The sequence below is a fragment of the Desarmillaria tabescens genome, assembly GCF_030435595.1.
Source record: "Desarmillaria tabescens strain CCBAS 213 chromosome Unknown EV420scaffold_13, whole genome shotgun sequence".
NCBI lineage: Eukaryota > Fungi > Basidiomycota > Agaricomycetes > Agaricales > Physalacriaceae > Desarmillaria > Desarmillaria tabescens.
Window position 1 is genome coordinate 293,398 of NW_026848312.1, and position 19,415 is coordinate 312,812.

Here is a 19,415-nt window from a genome sequence, read left to right on the forward strand (position 1 = left end):
ACCTCTTCATGGGCAACGAGATCGTTTTGGCAAATTTCCTGCTTGAGAAGTCAGAGCAGCTGTTTAGACCTTGAATAGCATTTACCTGGAGGGCGGTCAAACACGCGTTGGTATCGTAGACCGGCGCCGCCTGAGCAGCCTGAGAAAAGAAGTATTCGTTGGCATACTTCGTCAGTGCAACCTGTGAATTTCAGTTCATACGCCGAGCACGTAATGATTTCCGCGTCCAGTCAACTTCAACTCGAATGGGTCGTGAGTGTGGTTTTTAAAACACGATTACCTGTATCGGTGTTTCACGACGTGAAAATCGGACATCCGTAAGTCAATGTCACGAGAAACAAAAAGATGGTACTGAGTGGCTGGCTGTTCTTCAATTTCTTCATTGATGTAGATTTCAATGCGAGTTTTGTTGGTAATCTGAATGCGCGAGTTCTTAGAGTGATCCCGGTTGAGATTCCTGTCACCTATCGGCATGCTTCTGCTTTCGTCGTCACTGAACGGTTGAGGCTGGCGCGGCACAAAAATCTTGTCTTCTTTAGGTACGAAGAGGTGTAATTAATACGATTTTCATCATTTGCTCTAAGACAGTTAGCTTCGATTCCATGTGAAAGCAACTGAAGACTCACATGTATATTATACGTAAGCCCTAAATCCTTCATAATGATATGTCAGGGCTATAAAGAAGTCCATTGTCAATAATCGTGAAACTGAGCGAACGTCAAGCTACCTGTTCTCTACATGCGTGACATCCACGCAGTCGTAATCAAACTCGATACTACATTGACCTTCGACTCATGAGCATCAGCTTGAAATAAAACACGCATATACTCACCTGATTGTTCGACAGCAAATCCCAGCCATTGATTCTCTTCCCCCTCCCGACGATACCGGTCTGCTCCTCCCACCTTGTCTCCTGAACCGTCGCGCCCAACACAGAATCCACCAAACTGCCCAGCCCACCTGCAAGTGCGCCCCACCATAGCACCTCCACCCCACCCCATATTGTCATGACAGCCCCAACGCCGGCTCCACCGACCACGCTTGCTACCGTCCCACCCACGCTCATGCCACCATTCGTTCCAGGCGGGACCTTCTTACCCGTCGTCACCAGCCACGGTCCCTTCCCATCTAGAATACCTAGCTCGCTCGCTAGCGTGTCTCCCAAACAGCACCCAAAGTGACCCAGGGCGCCAAACACCAACTGGCGGCTTAGTGTACCAGGCTCGACCAAGTTCTCCGGCGGGGGAAGTGAGGAGAGGGGAAGAAGAATGTGATGCACACTCTCCGGGCTATACACCGCGTTCCACACCATGCAACACACTAGCGCCCCGCATGAGTTACTCAGGACTTGCCAGCCAGTCCTTTCCCCGCCTTCGGTGTACCCATCCTCAAGTTTTGCTTTTCTTTGCTTGCCATCTAGTCCCACACGTCAACACAATTCATATTCATTTCAATTTCAGAGGACTTACACCTCGTCGCCCGACTACCCACCAAGTAAAAGAATATAAGCGCTACCCCAAACACCTTGGAATTCCCTGACATCATGAGCGTGCCTACGAGGAACGCAGTAGCAGCCCCGCTGGGTGAGAGGCTCTTCTTACGCAGGCCATGTAGAGCGAGGAGGGTCGCGAGAAAGAAAGCAACATATGGGACCTCCATGAACACTGCCCGCCGACAGCGACGAAAACCGGAAAACTGGATTGATTGGCAGGAAAAGGTTGTCCGGCCCGGTACCCGCGGATCCAAATTCCATCGTGCTGACTAAGCTAGGTTGATTCTGAAATTCTTCCCCACTTCTTTGTGGGAGGGACCTCGACCGGTTATCTATCTATCTATCTAGTGCGCAAAGCGTCAAGATACTGAAGAAACTTGCTCTTCCACTCCTTTGTTTAGGATTGCCTTTTTATAGTTCGAAGACGGCAATATTGTCCTGGTCAACACACAAGGAACGGGATTTCGCAGCCACCTAGTATTGTCTATGAATGCCACTTCTTTCACGATGTCTGAATGGCCTTGCTTGATGAAGTAAGATTGATTTTACTGTACTCAGTATGTCCGATTCAACCGAAGACCTGACCCATTTTCTCCATGCCCTGTTTACACCCATGTCAGTACAATTGATTTGTTTTTGCCCGCAAAAACTTAAATTTGACAACTTTTCCAGTTCCTTCTAACACGGAACATCCACTCACTACCGTGCTCTAGAATCCATGCTACGTCTGACGAACAAGTGTCTGGTGCGACAACTCCGCGCTGACTCGGATAGAGTCAAACTTCTTAACGTGATATATCCCTCAAGACCGGCGACACTCGAGCAGAACAAAGACTTGAAGATTCCAGTACGTGTCAAACTATTCTGTCTCAACGAATCTCCGCTCTTATGTTTGTTTTGGAAGACATGCTATCGACGAACAAGCCCAGCTTACGCTTTGAACTTTGACATTAATGTCCAAGTTGAAGCCATTATGCATAAACTTCAGGAAGGAGCGTATGGTCGACTTTCTGGCGTTTCAGCACGCACTTTGTTACATCTGAGCCGAACGCTAGTTTTTCCAGTGTTTACTATGTTCAGGTATTCGTTAATACTATTCGAGCCTATTGGAATTTATTGGTTTCTTTACGAGTAATCGTAGCCATGCAGCGCCGATTCTCATGGTCTTCAGATTGCTCCATTTAAAAGCCCACGCTGTCGGAATTGTCGTCCATTTTCAAATGATGAAGATATCGCAGGCTTCTCGTCACCGTTGCATCCAGGGTTGACTCCAAAGAACGGCGCCTTGATGTAGGTACGTGTTTACGTATCAACTTACTATGTTATGTCGCACATTCATCGCGAATGCGGTATGCGGGCACGGCGCGTTACTCCGCTCAAGCCTGAGTGCCGCGCTTGTTTGTTTGTCCGACCCTGGAGATTCAAGACGCCGCCTTTGTAACCGCCGTCTTTTACGTCCAATAAATTCGACCACGAACCGCCATGAGGCCCCAAAAACACCCGTGGTTATAACCCCGCAAGATATCGAGAATGACACCGAACGTTTCTTGTGGTATACGGGATCTCAAGGAGGCCTTCCGGCAGAAATCAAATAGCTACAAGTGCCTTCAGTGTCGCCTGGTCTTTTGTATACTCTAACAAATTTTGATGCCAAGAAAGCGGCGCTGCTGCTGCGACATTCCGTATTCAATCAGGATTAACGGGGAAAGATGAGAAAAACGGATCTGAATTTTCCATTGATACGTTTCTGTCGGAAGACACTGTGCTGTCGATGAACACGCAGCGCGCTGACCCAGGTGCGGTGGCTACGTAGGTGATGCCAACCTAGCCAATTGAGTAGTGAGAAATAGTTATATGAAATATTCGGTCTTCGTTTAAGCGACCGGTCTCCCCATCCGCAGCGCTGACGCTCGTTTCCACACCGACATGATGTACTTTGAGTACCCTGGACAACTCACGAAGCTCAGGGCCACACAATGAATTCAACTCCCAGAAGCTGAGACATCGTATTGCGATGGTAGGTATACAGTGTAAAATTCTATAACAATGAATACGTTTCTATGCAAGAAATATTTGTCTGCATGTCCCGATAGTTGGCATGCTAAGACGGTCTATGGATTTCAATACTAAAGTCCGATACTGTAGCTCTATCACAGCATCTGGACACGGATTATTATGCGAAAAAACCCCTTCAAATCGAGAATCTTCATGGCTGTTCGGGTCTGAATTCCGACACCTGAACCATGGGCCTAGCGGTATCCTGCTCCCCATCAGTCACAGCATGAATTCCCGTGTCTTCATGCTCGTTGTAAGCAGGAAGAATGTCCTTGAGGACGTCCTCCTCCTTTGATTTGAAGATGAGACCTTTCCAAAATGCAACAATAGTGAGCACGAATAAAATAATCCAGGTCAAGACCATGACGATGGTCAGACACAAGTGGATGATATAGAGAAACTCGATGCCAAAGATATCTCCCAAGGTGCGGGTCACCGAGATCCAGCCAACGTTAGGGAATGTCAAAGCCCAGCCTAATCTGCGTTAAACTGGGTCGCTTAAAGAAAGGGGACAACTCACATCCTAGAATTTCATTAAGATTCTTGTGAAGCTTGGACCAGTACGGTAGGACGCCGAAGATGAAGAAAAAGACGGCGAGACCATAGAGCAAAAGACCAGTAAGGACACTGCTGCCATACCAGATTTCACCCGCATTTTCAGTGACATAACCACGCGAGGGGAGTCTTGGAGGCCAGATTTAAAAATTTGTCAGTCGAAGTGAAAGAGATGCAACTCACATGTCCCTTGCATGCTCTGCCAATTTTATCAGGGCGAGAGCCGTAAATCCAGGGGGACCACAGGCGACAAAGGCTCCGTTTGCTTGGTGTCCTTCTAGGAAACCTGTCTGTGGCATAGTAGTCAATGAATTAATATCGAGGAAGCAACACAATTATGAAGATGTACAGTCATGACGCTAGGCGGAGCCTCAGTTAGAATTGCGGTAAAGCATACAAGGATATAACACACCGAATAACGTAGATGCAGAGGTAGAAGAAGGTCATGAAAGACCCTAGACCTATGGGTACTGGTTTATACAGATACAGGAAAGGCACGGAACTGACAAACCTTGGAAGAAATAACCGACGAGAAGTACGCCTAACGCTTTTGGGTCGGATGCATCTATTACCCTCAAAACATTGAACGAGACAACGCCGACCAGCATCTAGTCTGATATCAGATAGCGGAAGGTATTTATGCGCAAAATAGGTTACCATAGGAAAGATCTAGATTCCAAATTAGAACAAGCGAAGTGATGTCTTAAGAGGTCTTACCAGGAAAGCGTATGCAGGAGTGAAATGCATCAGATCGTGTGGCTTGTTGAACCATATCATGATCATCGGGAAGCAAGTCAAAACGGCGAAGACAACATAAACCCTGCGGCGAATTAGGTAAGAAGGATAGTAAGCGCTGGAGAAGACCACTTACCAGAATAGTGCGTATATGAATCCTGCACTCGCATGTCCCGAGGGAAAGGCGTAATTGACGGTTCCAATGATGATGGTAGCAAAGGAGAGTACCTGGCGCGAATATCAGTTTTTCCATACGACTGACAAAAAACGCAACGAACAATTAATGGAACAAAAATGCCTTTGACAGGGTCCTGTACTAGGCGCCAGGCTTGTCGAGGATACACTGATTTGGATGTTGTGAGTAACCAAAGATATTATATAAAATGACGCACGGATAGTTTGCAGTAAAAGAGTACCAGTATTGACGACAAAAAGAGCCATATTTATGAAGTAGAACCCCGTCTCAATTGTTGTCAAGGCATTGAAACGATCTTCTAGACCAGAAAGCGTGACATAGACGGCACCTGTGCCCATTCCAATGGGGAACTAGAGTCATAATCAGGACCTACAACAGGAAAACGCGTAGAAGAAAGATGCTCACTGCTTGCCAGGTCCAGCCATGAATATAACGAGCGAAGGCGCTCACAGTAGGTTGAGGCGCGCTTTCTGCACCGCTGTCACCCATCTCAGATAGAGAGGAATTCGGCATCACAAAAAGAGAGTTGCAGTGAAAGAGTGGGAGAGGAAGAATCAGCGAGAACTTGGAGCGCTGAGAATGCTAGGTCTGGCAGGACAGACAACGAGGAAAGAAGCGTGCCGCGATAGACAATATGCCAGGGTCAGCTTTCATCACAACCCTTTTATACATGGATGTTGTCCGTTCGCATGGTCACCGCCAAACTGGAACAGAATGCTCTTTCTGCGGAGCTCGAAGCTTGAACTTGATGCATATGCTTGATGAGATTTCCCGCGCTCCGCGGGAGAAGAGTGTACCCCGGCACAAAATAGCTGTTATTGGAGTGGCCTCGAGAGCATAGACTTGAGTGCTTTCAAGACTCGTGACATCGTTCCTACATACATACCCCATGTGTCGCACCAGCTGTTGCACCCTCCACGGAGAATCCTAGGTAATTTTTGACACCCCGTTTAGCGTGAATATCCTCGCCGGCTTGCTAACGACGAACGTTCGGTGAAGTTAACTAATTAGAAAAAACTCGAACGCGTGAAGCCGAGAAGAAGCAAGGTAAGTGTCTACCTGCGGCCCGGCAAAAAGACTCACCGGCGTGAGAACGGCTTCTGAGAAAACTTCCGTTGTTATTCTATTTTTAGCCGTGTTGTTCTGAGTGAAATAATCGATAATTCTTTACAAACTTTGATAAGTTCGAAGGTAATTATTATTACAAGCCTACAACTCATGTCTTCATCACGATTGTGGGCACCCGAGGGTCAGTGTAGGCTTGTGAATCATGATCATCCATAGGCTGTGCAATTTTCTCTGGCCGTCACTACTGTCAGAGATGCGGGAGAACCGACGAAACTTCTATTTGAGAATTTTGATGTTTGTGTATAACACCTAGAGAAACCCGACATCTATGTTCTATGTTCAAACAATCTGGGTCAAAATTTCGATGCTTTCCCTGGTTAAGCCGGCGCAAATCGGTTACCTGCCGGTGAATGTGAGTAAAGTACATGCCAAGAGCTAGATTATTTTCCACTTGGAGTACTGGAGCATACTGCTTTTAAACGGATGAGATAAGTGCATGCCTCTCCGAGTCCGTTTGCGACCCAATTTTGATTAATTGTTACCTTGAATTTCGTCGTTACATAGTCGCCCGCAGTTCTTACTCCATATTTCTTCGGACGTTTCTCAGATATGCAGCAAGGATGACCCAATCAACTTAGGCAACTCACAGAGTGAGAGGACGCCACCATGAAGAGGAAGATCGCGTCCGGTTTGACACCGTTAGTCTATTCCACAAGAAGACGGACAGTGGGCAGCAGCGAATGTCATTACAATTACTTGCGTAGACCTCGATTAACACATTTTTATTATATCTAGAATATACCACATACTAACCTAATAATGTTGGATGGGAGTAGGTACTAAATGATGTAGTTGATAGTAATTAGAACTTCGTCCAAGTTAAGGGGAGAATAGCTACTGTAGTATTTCGACCGTATCTTCATGGGGTGTTACGCGTTATGGACATCTTCACAGGGCCAGATCTTCACACGGGGTTGTCACCCGTTACGGTCAAAACACATCTTCATTTTGTCAGCAGATTATAATCAGGTTAGTAGATAGGGAAAAAAATGTGTCAGCTATACAACAAGAAATATCTGGATCCGAGTTGCTACCATGCCTTGCTAAACAACGCCTGTCAATGCAGTTGATGGCGCAGTTGTTTGCTCGGCAGTTGCAGAAGCCGACGACGCTTCAGCCATGTTACACAAAGAGGATCCTGAGCCGAAGTTAGAGATGCCTGTAGTGAGCATGCGAGGTACAGACGTTCCGAAAAACCTTGTCCACAACGGTCCGCTGCGGCGCTGGCGACAGAGACCTTGCTGGAAGGAAGCTACCCATGTGCACCATACCTATTTTCAATGCTTCAATCATTTTAGAATTCAGCTGGTTTCTTTGCTAGGATGATACCAAAGTGGACTGCATAAATGACCCGTGGTATTTAAGTGGGGTGGGTATAGTAAAATACAGTTTCACGGGACGTGCACCTCTAGGTCCAGGCTGAAATCCAACATGTAGGAGACCGGGAGTTAGGAGGGTCGTGGCCAGAACACTATGAAGGTGAGAGCAAGGGAGTCGGACAAGCGCAATAACTTGAAGGAGCTGGTTCAACCTGCTTGATGCTTTTTGCCAATTGAGGACGTTGATGATCTCAACATTCAGCAGGATCTATGCCGTCTACACTTGCTACATTCGGACGCTTCGATGGAAATGCTGCTGCATTCAATGTCGACCTTCATGTCGTCTTTGTCAGTGCATTGGATTCAGAAATGGATGGGAGTTACGCCATGCATCGGGGACATCATCATAAAATGCACTGGTGACACTGAAGTCTCAGCGCTAGTAGCCACAAGGCTTAGTATCAAGGTTGGACTCCGTCACCGCACATGGCCATGTCCATGACCTCTGCCCTCCGCGTTTGCCAAAGACGTAATGCATTTTTGCCACTCACTTCATTTGAGAATTGCCCGTAATTCTAACACCGTTGCCTCAGTCTCGAGTGAGTGGTTATATCTCGATCCCGGGTACCTGAGGATGTTGAAACAAAGAAGCCCCAGATGAAGCGAAGTACAATGGAGAAACTCGGATGATCAGGCCTGACTTACTCGGACTTCCGCGGACACCGTCGGCTTGCAGCAATGTACGCTGAGTTGTGGTATTCTTTAGATTATAGCAGAATTAAAAGACATTTCTACACCGCTACTGGCTCAGAAATGCTTGATAAGGTTCATTGGGGTAAAACATCAACACTGACTCAGCCCTCGTCACCATAACAAGGTTATGATCTGGTCGTAGGACCTATGGAGCCAATTGCAGGAGCCGTTGAACCTCTGGGTATCCGGCACCTTCGTGGCAAGTGTTCGGCTTATTGCGGGTGGTCGGCATGTGCAAACGGATAGCGACGTGCAAATTTCGACACAGCACGGCTTTCTCTAGACCCACAAATAAATTTATTGTGCATTACTGATTATACAACGTTGTTCAGTTGTAACATTTTTAAAAACGAGGTTGTAATTTGTTGATATAGAGTGTTTAACGTTTAACGCTAAAAAGCGGACTTGAGTCTTGAGAAAGCCAGTGATGTAATGATAAACTGACACTGCATGGTAGCTTCAATATTTAATGTTAAAATATTGAAATCAAAAGATATTTATTTTTAACAACATCTGAACCTAAAATATCTAAGAAATAGTCAAAATATCTTTGCAATATTCATGATTTCTTTGAGTTTTGAGGCAATTTTCCCAAATATAGAAAATATATTCAAAGATTTCTTACTGTATTTTAGACTTAAATATCATTAAAATAAATATCTTTCAGATTCAATATTTCAGGCTCAATTATTGAGACCATCATGCAGTGTGAGGAATTGACAATGGCATTGCAGCAGTAACTTCCACGATAGTCAAGAAAATACCATAGTACCATAGTACCACTGAAAAATCACGATACCTGGAGAGTCGACAATGCATAGACTCTCTCGAGTGTCGGAGTCTCGAAAGCATCCATTTTCATTTCTTCATGTACATTTATTATTTTCTAGATACTATGTCAGTTCGGACTTTGTGCCTTTTCTCCTCTTACGTCTAAGTTCGACATTGAATAATCGACTCAACACTGGCCCCGGGGCAATCCGGCAGATAAATAGCAAGGTGCCGAATAGTTGCTCAGGAAGCGGATGATACCGAAGTGGGGGATCGAGATATAACCACTTACTACAAACTCCCGTTGCCTTAGCGAGGCCGTTGAGGTCACACCATTCTTGTTTTCTGCTCGCTGTTGTCACTGTAAGCCTATTCGAGGGCCTTAGGGTCGCAAATTGCCCTAGCTCAGCCGAATTCACCCGTGTTTGCCTGTACGAAGGCCGAAGAGTAAGCACTGTGCCGCTGGATGGTGGAGTTGGACTGGTGAGATGTCGTCGAAAAGCTGATGGTTACCGTCTCAGGAGCAGTGAAATCAGGCCTTCAGGGCCCGCAGGATTGTGTTGGAACCGTGGAGATTGCTGGGAAGGTTTTTACCGTAGGACCGTCAGGATCGTCGTTTGAGAGGGTGCAACATCTTTATCGTAGGTCTCATCGTCTCGATGTTTAAAGCTAGGCCAGATCCAGAAGCTCGCGCCTTGTTGGAACTCTGACTGGCAGGAAAGAGGAATGTCATATTGGCAGGTTTCGTGTACCGAGAGGGAGGTTGGCAAGATGAAGGGGTGAGCAAACAAAGACAAATGTCGATTTGCAATTGGCAGATTTCGGGAGCAAATATGGGTGGGAAGTTTCGGGTCGGGTAGACCTTGCTTACCAGCAAGGTAACGGTTGCCAAACAAGGCAAGTAAAAAATAAAAATAAAAAAATGCAAGAAAATTGTGAAAATAGCATGGTGCCTTCATTCGTGAGTGTAATGTATCATAAAAAGATTCATTGAGGATGTACGAGGTGTATAGAGGTAATGTAACAGGTATGAGGCCAATAGGTCAGTGGTAGGATGTCATGAGCGGGGTCTGTGCTAGCGGTAATGGGAGGCAGCGGCGGAGCATTAGAGTGGTGTGGGAGGCTGTGGAAATGTTTTCTCCCTTATAAACAGTAATAAGTCGTTCCAAAATGAAAGTGGATAACTTCCCTTGAAGATGTATGTTTAGCATACCAGTCACTGCGCCCTCTCCAAAGCTTCCCAGTCTACAACGCCTGAACCCCCACCAGCCCAGTCCTAACCATGAAAACTGACGAAATAAAGCCAGGATATTCAGTTGCAGGTGTCTTTGTCGCAGTGAAATGGTGCGGGCGGACTATGGCATTGTGTTGCAGGAGACCGGGAGCTGTCGACGTCCAAACTGTGGCAAAATCATGGCGGCGGCCTGCTTGACTGAATGCAGAATCGTTCTTCAAAGCTGTCTTGTCTTTTCTTGTCTCTTGAACGACAATGATGGCAAGAACGAAGGTGTGACCGGCTGTTCGGTGCGAGACAGCCTGAACATGTAAATCTGGCGGCGCTCACTAGTTCTTCATCAGTCAGATGCTCTTATTTCAAGTATTATCTTTACGGCACACTGCAGCACCCATGGATCATTAAATTTGTATCTTTCTATTAAATGACACCCACAAATGAAGTCTGTATGCTATTTCTATGATTTTCTTGTATTTATCTGATTTTTTGATTTTACCTGCCCTTTTTGGCAGTGTGGACAAGGTTTTTCGGAACGTCTGTAGGAGGATTAAAAGGTCAACTGGTATGGAAATGAGGAATGGGAAAAGTCTTAGAAGCACTGACAGCGAATTTTTACGCTTTTGACAGCCCAATACGAGTTTTTTTGAGTACAGAATATATGATCTTCATTGGGCCTTGTTACGCGTTATGATCTTCGCCGATCTTCACATAATGGACCCCCGTTACGCGTTATGTGAAGATACGGTCGAAATACTACAGTATTAGTTGGTGAGGGCCAGCGTATCCGCGTAGCGGGTTCGAGTCTTATCTCGTTGTTTTGATTATATTTGAGCATGGGCGCGACACAACAGTCGGAATATTCTAGGAGCCACAACGGTAATAAAACAAATTTCCTTCGAAGCTCCTTTCACGTCGGCCTATAAATAAAGTGATCAAACACATTCTTGTGTCAGCTTAACACCGTCGTCCGTCGTTCCTTCCGTAAAGTATCTCTCGTAGACCATGTCATCAACAAATTGAGCGGTGGAGTGACTATAGCCGTAATACACTGTTGCAATGAGACGATGCACCACTGGGGATAGCTTCCGTTTCTGCATCACCATCCGGCGATGTGATGGTAAATCCGGTGGCTATTCCCACCAGAGGAAGCGCGTAAACATGCTTATAACAGACTTTGTGTAACGATTCAATTCGGAGGAAATATTGAATAAAGAATAGACGTACAAAAGCAAACGCCAGGTTAAGAGCAAAGTCAACGCTACTGCGGTTCCAGGGAATACAGCTATATATTTAGGCGACATTTGGAAGCAGTTTAGAGAATACTAAAAGGAATTGTTGTCTTCGAATTCCGTGCTCAATCCGGATTTGCAGGGAAAATGAGGAAAATCCGAGTATTTTATCAGCAAGTGTGTTTCTTTCCGAGTCAGAAGACATGCTGTCGACGAACACACAGTGCACTGACTCAGTAACTGACAAACGTGCCGGATAAAGCCAGGTACTCGTGGATGTTTTATCACCCGACGTTGTATGCTCCTCAACAGAAAGATAGCGGAGGATGGCGGCGTACCGGAGTCCGTTATTATCATCGCGTTGCGCCACCCAGCCCATTGGCAATTTGGAGCCGGCGGCGGTCGGGATTCCTTTAAGCTTTCACCCTCACCACGATGTTATCTGATTCAGACTCGCGTCCCGCAAAACGCCAAAAAACCTCTGAAAATACTTCTTCGGCTACTGCACACAGAAAAGACACGACTTTCTGGTTCGAAGATGGCAATATCGTTCTCATCAGCAATCAGGGAGTGGAGTTTCGCGTCAGTATTAACTCTATCTTTCTTTGATTCCGAAGATGAACCTGACAACGATTTGGCAGCTACTTTCACGCAGGAAGACCGACGTCTTACGACGCCCTCGAATCCTTGTTACGAATGCCTACCAAATACCTGGCGCAGCAGCTCCGCTCCGACGTGATCAAACATCTTACCATGATATACCCCTCTAAGATGAACGAGCTTCAAACCTACAGGTACCTCAGGATCCCGAATTCCGACTCCCATAGCCTTCGAGCCATCGCGATGGCAAGAGATCACGATGTGCCCATAATCCTCCCAGCGGCATTTTACTTTGCCTCCGCCATTGCACCCTCCCAGCTTGTCGGGCTTCATCCCAAGCCGAGACCGGATGACCTTGCCGCGATTCTCGCAGGCAGGGAAAAGATAACTCGGGCTGCATACAGAACTGCGTGGTCTTGGCTATTCAAGAGGCTCACGGTAGACACGTGCTACAACACTCGTCTATGTGAGGAGAGGCGCCTGAGCATGATACAGAATATCTCACTGTCTCCGGAGGATGCGCCTCGTCTGTTCCTAAGGGGGATGCCACATGAAGATGAGGAGGATAGGAGAGAAGACTCGGAGTCCAGCGACTCTGATTCTGAGTACGAAGAAGAGAGGGTTTGTAGGCCGTGCTTGGAGGACTGGATTTTTTCTGAAAGAAAGAATTATAAGAAGGTCTGGAACAACTTACCGTTGTATTTCAAGCTCCCGAAATGGGAGGTGCTGCTGAAAGATTCGGAATGAATTTTTTTTTTGCCGTAGCATACCCTGCGTGTACCTCGACACTTTTGTACCATAGACAGAGCGGTTCCGTAGGTCGATATCATCTTCTCATGTACTTTACTGGATTTTTCTAAGCGACATGGTAGTTTTTCCGCCTCGTAGCAATGAGTGGCATACTGCCACACCAAGTAGCGCTGAGTGCTGATCGCATAGACATGCTTTACGCCAGATCACCGGCCCTAAACCTGTCCGCGTGATCGTTGTTTCGGGAAATAAGGACAGATAAGGAGAGCCGGCAGTGGCTGCATACATATTTTGTCTTGCACAATAGTCTTTGTTCATGTTGGAAGTACAGAGGAGAGTATGTGAGAGAGAGAATTAATTAATTAGCCTCTCGAGGGAGAGGCATCGTACTTAAATACAAGTTGTACTACTTCTAGAATTTACTACGGATTACTATATGTGTCTACTTTTGCAGTTAAACGTTCATGCCGCTTAGTCATGCCGAAGCTTCGAGTGCATTCTAGCACTAACTCGGGATTGCTATCCCAACACTCCCCCTCAATTCCGAGTACCTAGAATACCTGCAGATAGATATTCATGTAATGGTCTTGGTAGTCCTTTAGTGAATATATCTGCTAAGTTCTCCTCTGAGGCGCAGTGCTGAACTTTGACTTCATTTGAAGCCATGCGCTCGCGAACAAAATGATGACGGATATCAATGTGTTTTGATCGCGCGTGGAATATTGGGTTCTCAGCAAATTTGATTGCTGATTGATTGTCGACCATAATAGTAGTTGCACCATCAGGTGGCAACCCTAATTCGGTTAGAAGCGCTCGCAACCATATTACTTCTCTAGTTGTGTGCGCAAGGGCCATATACTCTGCTTCCATGGTGGATAGGGCTACGGTGGGCTGTTTCTTTGAGCTCCAAGTAACAGCTCCCCCTGCATAGGTACAGACATAACCAGATGTTGATCTTCTATCTGTTCTGTCTTCTCCCCAGTCTGAATCTGAATAGGGTATCAGTTCATCTGTAGTCCCTCCATATGTAATTCCTAAGTCTAGAGTCCCCTTCAAGTAACGGAAAACTCGTTTGAGGGCTGTGACATGCTCAGCAGCCGGATTCTGCACATATTTGCTTAATTCCGTGACAGCATGTGCAATATCGGGCCGGGATCCATTTGCCGCATACATCAGAGATCCGACACCAGTGTGGTAATACTGTCTGGTGGCTGTGTCAGTGCCTCGGGGGTCACCTTCGGGGATTTTCTCTAGCCATACATTCGGGTCCATAGGCATTTTGACCGGTTTACAGTCTTTCATGCCCATTCTCTCAAGTACCTTGAGAATATATGCCTTCTGGGATAAGGTAATAGTGCCCTTCTCCCAATTCCTGTCTATCTTCATGCCCAATATATGTTGAATCTCCCCCATGTCTGTAACATTTAACTTCTTCTTAAGTTCTTCTTTCATGTTAGACATGGTTTCATCATCCTGGGCAAGCAATGTCATGTCATCTACATGCACAGCTATAATTATGGGGCCTGATTTCGCTTGTCTGATGTATACACATTGATCACTGATCAATCTCGTGTATCCAAGTTGTTACGATTATTCTTTTCTTCTTCCTTTTCTTTTCTTTTCTTTTCTTTTCTTTAGTCAGCCAGATTACGCGGTGCGCGATCATCATGGACTGACTGCGCAGTAGTATTTTTAGAATACTTACGTATATTTAAGTAGAGCCTCAGCTGGTCTGAACCCCAGCTTCGGCTAAGGTTTAATCTACCTAACATCGAACTCCGTTCTTCGTGACTATCTGTCCCATCGACTTCGTCGCCTTTGACTTGCTAAAGTGTCGTCTACCGAAGTGCGAGTAGCGACCTTAGTACGATCTAAGTCGATAGAGTTAGTGGCTAACATTTAGCCGAAGCTCGTCTTCCGTTGCCCAACGACATACCGTTGCCCAACATTTTTCCTGTCATTCTCTTCATCGTTGTGGCACTCTCCGTGCTGCAATTTCTCCTTAACGACCCTCTTGGATTGGTTATCGTAACCATCCTTCAAGTATTCCTCGCCTGCGTATACGTCCCATCCCCAGTGTTTGCAGGACTTCTCCTGCTCCTCTGGGTCGGATTCCTACGCCATCATTAAAAACACGAAACCCTTCATACTTGCCCTTCAGCTCGCCTCTATCTTAACAATCGCGTTGTTGATAGTAACGAGCTCTCCATCCGACGAAACCTGCGAAATCCAGTTAATGAACGGATCCAACTACGAGACCGACCTTAGCTTGATTATCGCCCTCCTTATCGTCCTCACCATACTTGCTGTCTATCAGCTTGCATGGTCAATCGTCGACTTACACCGAGGATAGACCCACTGACGAATGCCCTGGTCAGAATCCATTCTCGCCGTCTTCGCGACTTTTATACTCTTTTTCTTCTCCATTACTTTGTACCATCTACGCCGCTGCTTTCAGCAACAGAGGCGAGTTCGTGCGCAACTCCCATTCCACTACGTTCCCAGCACCCCGGCGTATCCACCGCCGGTAATCGATATCCCTTCGGCATCCCAACAGACAGTAGGAGATGTCGAATCCAACAACTCCGGGGGATCTGGAGGATCCCTCTACACATCGTCGCGACCCAGCTCGCGATCCTCAGAGTCGAGCACCGACTCCTACAGAAGCACCTCCAGTGCAGCAGCCGACTCAATCGACATCACCGATACCCGGGGGGTACTCCTCGACCGAGGAGACTCGCCCTTACCAGGTCTCTTCGACCAGCCTCCAGTCCAAGGCGAGTCTGGCGATGACAGAGGCCGAGGACAAGACACCAGGCATCTGGTCGAGGGCGAAGAGACGCCTGATACCGAGTTCGAAGGGGACGAGCTCTCCGAGTGGGAGAGAACCCGACTCAACGACCTCCTCAACGACCTCTACCCGAACGAGGAAGAAGATGCTGCCGATCTCAGAGACTGTTACAGTGGCAGGAGGAGGACAGACACTCTCTGGCAGAGCAAGAGTAGAAGATACCGGGTCGCCCAGAAGGACGATTTCGACAGCGATTCCAGAGAGCTTGGCCTCGGAGCCTCCACGGCTTCCACCAGTACAGCTGAGCCACAGTCTCTTTCAAGGTCCTGGCCGACCGATAGGGGAGAGCCTGTTGGCTGGCACCCCGCGACCAGCTGGGTCTACGCCGACTGGCGGGAAGAGGCTCCTTTGGCCGGAGTCCCGACCAGAAGAGAGCCCGACCCAGTCTCTGAAAGGCCCGCGACCCCCACGGTCTCTTCCTCCGTCGCCTCGCACGAGCCGACGAGTGGGGAGCTTTGGAGCGAGTTCCCAGACCTCGACAATGAGGAACTTGGAACAATTACCGCTGCCGAGCGCCTCGCCGGAGTCTCCAACTGGGAGCCGTCCGTATCAGGCCGAGCCTTCGCCACCCCCGTCCCGTCCTCCCAGCGTCCGTGGCCTCTCCTTTATCACACGTACATCGAGTCCCTCCGACTCCCTCGAAATGCCCGGGAGTCCTCAGAGATCGAGGCCCAAATGGACCGAGGAAGAGCGCATGACGCATGCATCCGACGTGCCGAAGAGGACGCTCTCCAGGGGCCAGGAGGCTGGTGGGACCTACCTCTCGAACCCGACGCCACCCCGGAAGAGGTCGACAATCGAATCCGCGCCGCCGCCATTCGATATACCGGGGCCGCTCGAAGAGCCAGCCTCAATCTCGAGGCAAGAAGGCGAGCCTGGAACGCCTATCAGGATGAGATCAGCGACCCCTGACTCTGATATCGGGAGGTGGCGAAGGAACAAGGAGATCGACCGAATCGCCAGAGAGAGGAAGGAGGCCGAGGATGCCAAGTCGGCCGCCGAACAGCTCCCTCGAGATGGAGGTGATGACGGCGGTCCGGACTCTCCTAGTCCAACCCCTTCACCCTCGCCCGACAATTTTTAATATATTACCATGGCACGGCCTCTATGAAATCATGATGGAAGACATGGAGAAGGACTCCCAGTGGCTCCTAACGGAGGCGGGAGAAGATTATCGATACGCGAAATCGATGGGGGATGTATACTTGATGAAGAACATCCTCGACGTAGAAACCTGGCACCGGGCTGCACTGGTATGGAACCTAGCGCACCCCGAAGATCAGAAGCAAGAGTGCGCGGCCTACCGACGACTGCAACTGATGCCCAACCCGCTCGAAACTGAAGAGTTTTGGGCAGGGGCTGGGCCCGACGATGATGACATGGACGACCCGGACGCTGGGCCCTCGAACAAGGGAAAGCAGTCCACGGTTCCGCCTCGACCGCCATCGCAACCCCCGCAACGACCCGTGTACCCAGGCGATTACCCTCCGCCTGGGGATAACTACAGGTTACGGTCGCTTCCGCAGCCGCCTAACCCCCCGGTACCACCCTTGATGCCATCACCCCCGGACCCGATCCCTCCGTGGACGTTAGCCGCGGGCAAGGATAATAACCCGTGGAATGACGTCAAACCCAAACTTATTACTCAGCCCGAGTACTTTACTGGGGAGTCTGAGGACATCAATCGGTTCCTTCACCACTGCGAGATGTACTTCCAGGTTTTTCCCCTGCACTTCACGATGAACGATCAAGGTCAAAATCCTTATCGGATCACCTTCGCGCAGGGGTACCTACGGGAAAAGGCGAAGCAGTGGTGGGGCGATCAATACTATCGATACCGGGACGAACAGGGACACTGGAGATTCCCCACTTGGGTGGAATTCTCCCGCGACATCACGCAGGAATTCCGAGAAGTGGCGGAAGTCGCCATCTGGAAGGCCGAATGGAAGAAGGTTCGACAATCGGAGTTCAAGTCCGCAGTCGAATTCTTCGCGAAGTTCGAACGATTGGCCCACAAGTGCGGGGAGTTCGGAGATGAGAAACAGATGTTCGAAGCAGTCGAAGCGGCGATTAGGCCAACGGTGCGCAAGACGGTTATGCATGGGGACAACGAGCGCCCCACAACCTACGCACAATGGAAGGCGCGAGTCCTAAGGATCGACGCCAACTACCGATACGACGTGGCCCAGGGCCTCGCCAGTAAGTCCTCCCCGAGCCAAGGCGGCTCGGGTCGAGGCAATCAACAACAATCGAAGGGTTCGGGTGGCGATAAGAAGGATGCCACGGGAACCACGTACGGCAGCGCAGGGCAGCCTATGGAAATCGACAAGCTCCGATCCGATAAGCGCTGCTTCAAGTGTGGGAACACGGGATGGAACCCGAAGCATAAATGCCCTGACGACAAGTCGAAGTGGCTTCCCGTCAAACTCCCACCTCAGAAAAAGCCCAACGTCACTCACCTCCGCCAACTACTCGCTGAAGCCGAAAAGGAGGACTTAGGAAAGGATACGAAGGTCGAAGAAGTGAAAGACGAGAAGGAGAAGTCGTCAAAAGACGAGCCGGCGTCGGCTAAGGACTTAGTTTCTGCTGGTACGCGCCCCTGTACTTCTAGTCGGACTTATACTACGTATGTAGGTACCCCCTATGAACAATATACCAATGTTTTCGCCGTGTTACCAGTTGAGGAAGCTAAGAACGAGGAATCGCACAACCCCAACGGTGTAGGAGGGGATTTCCGCCACTCCGCGCAGCCTGCGCTCAGTACTGAACCCCTAGGGGCCGTCCGAGCTCAGGAACCCCCGGCTCACCGCACAGGGAAAGCCCCTCGAGGGCAGAGCCCCCTAGGTCGAGTCCCGACTGCACCCCAGACGTGGGGAGGTCACCCCGGAGAGGGAGAAAGGCCGTCAACCCAGCCTGCTGGGCCTGCGTCTTCGTCTGTGGAGGCGTCTGTTCTAGCAGGAAGCGTCGGAAAAGCAGCTGAGGCCGGGAACTCGAGGGACCACCTGCCCCTAGTAGCCGAGGGCAATCCGGTGGCCAACAGTGCAGACCCCTCGAGGGAGCCGATATGTGTGCCCCCGCGAAGGGTAGCCCGAAGTACCGCCGGGTCCAGGGAGAGCAGTAAGTACGGATCCAAAGTGGAGGTTACAACGCCGCGCACAAGCGCCCGAGGCCAGGGCCGAACACAGGGGCAGAGAGCCCTCCTCCACCACCTCGACTACCAAGGGCACCCAAGTGCCGCCTCGGGACCTTTCTCGTCCCGGTGACCAAATGCCACTTCGAGGGAAGACGCCACCGGTTTCTTTGGAAGAAGTAGAAGATGAGGAAGCTCATCTGCGGTCTGACATACCAGTTCGGCTACCGAGAAGGAAGTCATTTGTAACCCCTAGCTCCGCCTCGGTATCCCCGAAACGGACCCCGGTTCAAGACACGTACTATGAGCCCTTCGGAGCGCACTGGACTCGTCGGGCGCTACGTCTAGCCACCAATGAATCGGCCGCTTTCGCCACTCTCGCCCGATGGGTGCACCCCCGCCGTGCAGAAGAGGTGACAGTAGAACTATGGGAGGCGCTCAAGGAGCAACCCGAGACGGCCGCAGAGGCTCGGGATAGATGGGGATGGATGGAGGACCTCAAAAAGCCTCCAATGTACATACGAGGGCGAAAGGGACGCAATGTATCAATCCGAGTCGAATTGGAAACGTTAGACACTCGCGAGACGCACTCAATCAAAGCCTTAGTAGACAGCGGG

General features: G+C 49.0%; 3 protein-coding genes across 3 annotated transcripts; 1 reads left to right on the plus strand and 2 right to left on the minus strand.

The window, feature by feature from the left end:
* Window positions 1-668: 668 nt before the first annotated feature.
* Window positions 669-1,724, minus strand: EV420DRAFT_248882 (integral membrane protein DUF92-domain-containing protein). The gene is made up of 3 exons (XM_060481387.1): window positions 1,470-1,724; window positions 833-1,416; window positions 669-785 (listed from the first exon to the last, which is right to left on the minus strand). The coding sequence occupies exons 1-3, from the start codon at window positions 1,657-1,659 to the stop codon at window positions 735-737; spliced, it is 825 nt and encodes a 274-aa protein (XP_060332174.1). The 5' UTR covers window positions 1,660-1,724; the 3' UTR covers window positions 669-734.
* A 1,974-nt stretch (window positions 1,725-3,698) lies between these two features.
* Window positions 3,699-5,546, minus strand: EV420DRAFT_1641388 (voltage-dependent anion channel-domain-containing protein; the record flags this gene model as incomplete). Its single annotated transcript, XM_060477228.1, has 12 exons — window positions 3,699-4,021; window positions 4,068-4,231; window positions 4,286-4,392; window positions 4,452-4,461; window positions 4,515-4,563; window positions 4,614-4,710; window positions 4,760-4,771; window positions 4,820-4,922; window positions 4,974-5,065; window positions 5,116-5,180; window positions 5,230-5,383; window positions 5,439-5,546. 12 exons carry the CDS (start codon window positions 5,544-5,546, stop codon window positions 3,699-3,701), a joined length of 1,284 nt encoding a protein of 427 aa, XP_060332175.1.
* A 6,562-nt stretch (window positions 5,547-12,108) lies between these two features.
* Window positions 12,109-13,129, plus strand: EV420DRAFT_1534781 (uncharacterized protein). The gene has a single exon (XM_060472809.1). It carries the CDS (start codon window positions 12,164-12,166, stop codon window positions 12,812-12,814), a length of 651 nt encoding a protein of 216 aa, XP_060332176.1. The 5' UTR covers window positions 12,109-12,163; the 3' UTR covers window positions 12,815-13,129.
* The last annotated feature ends 6,286 nt before the right edge of the window (window positions 13,130-19,415 follow it).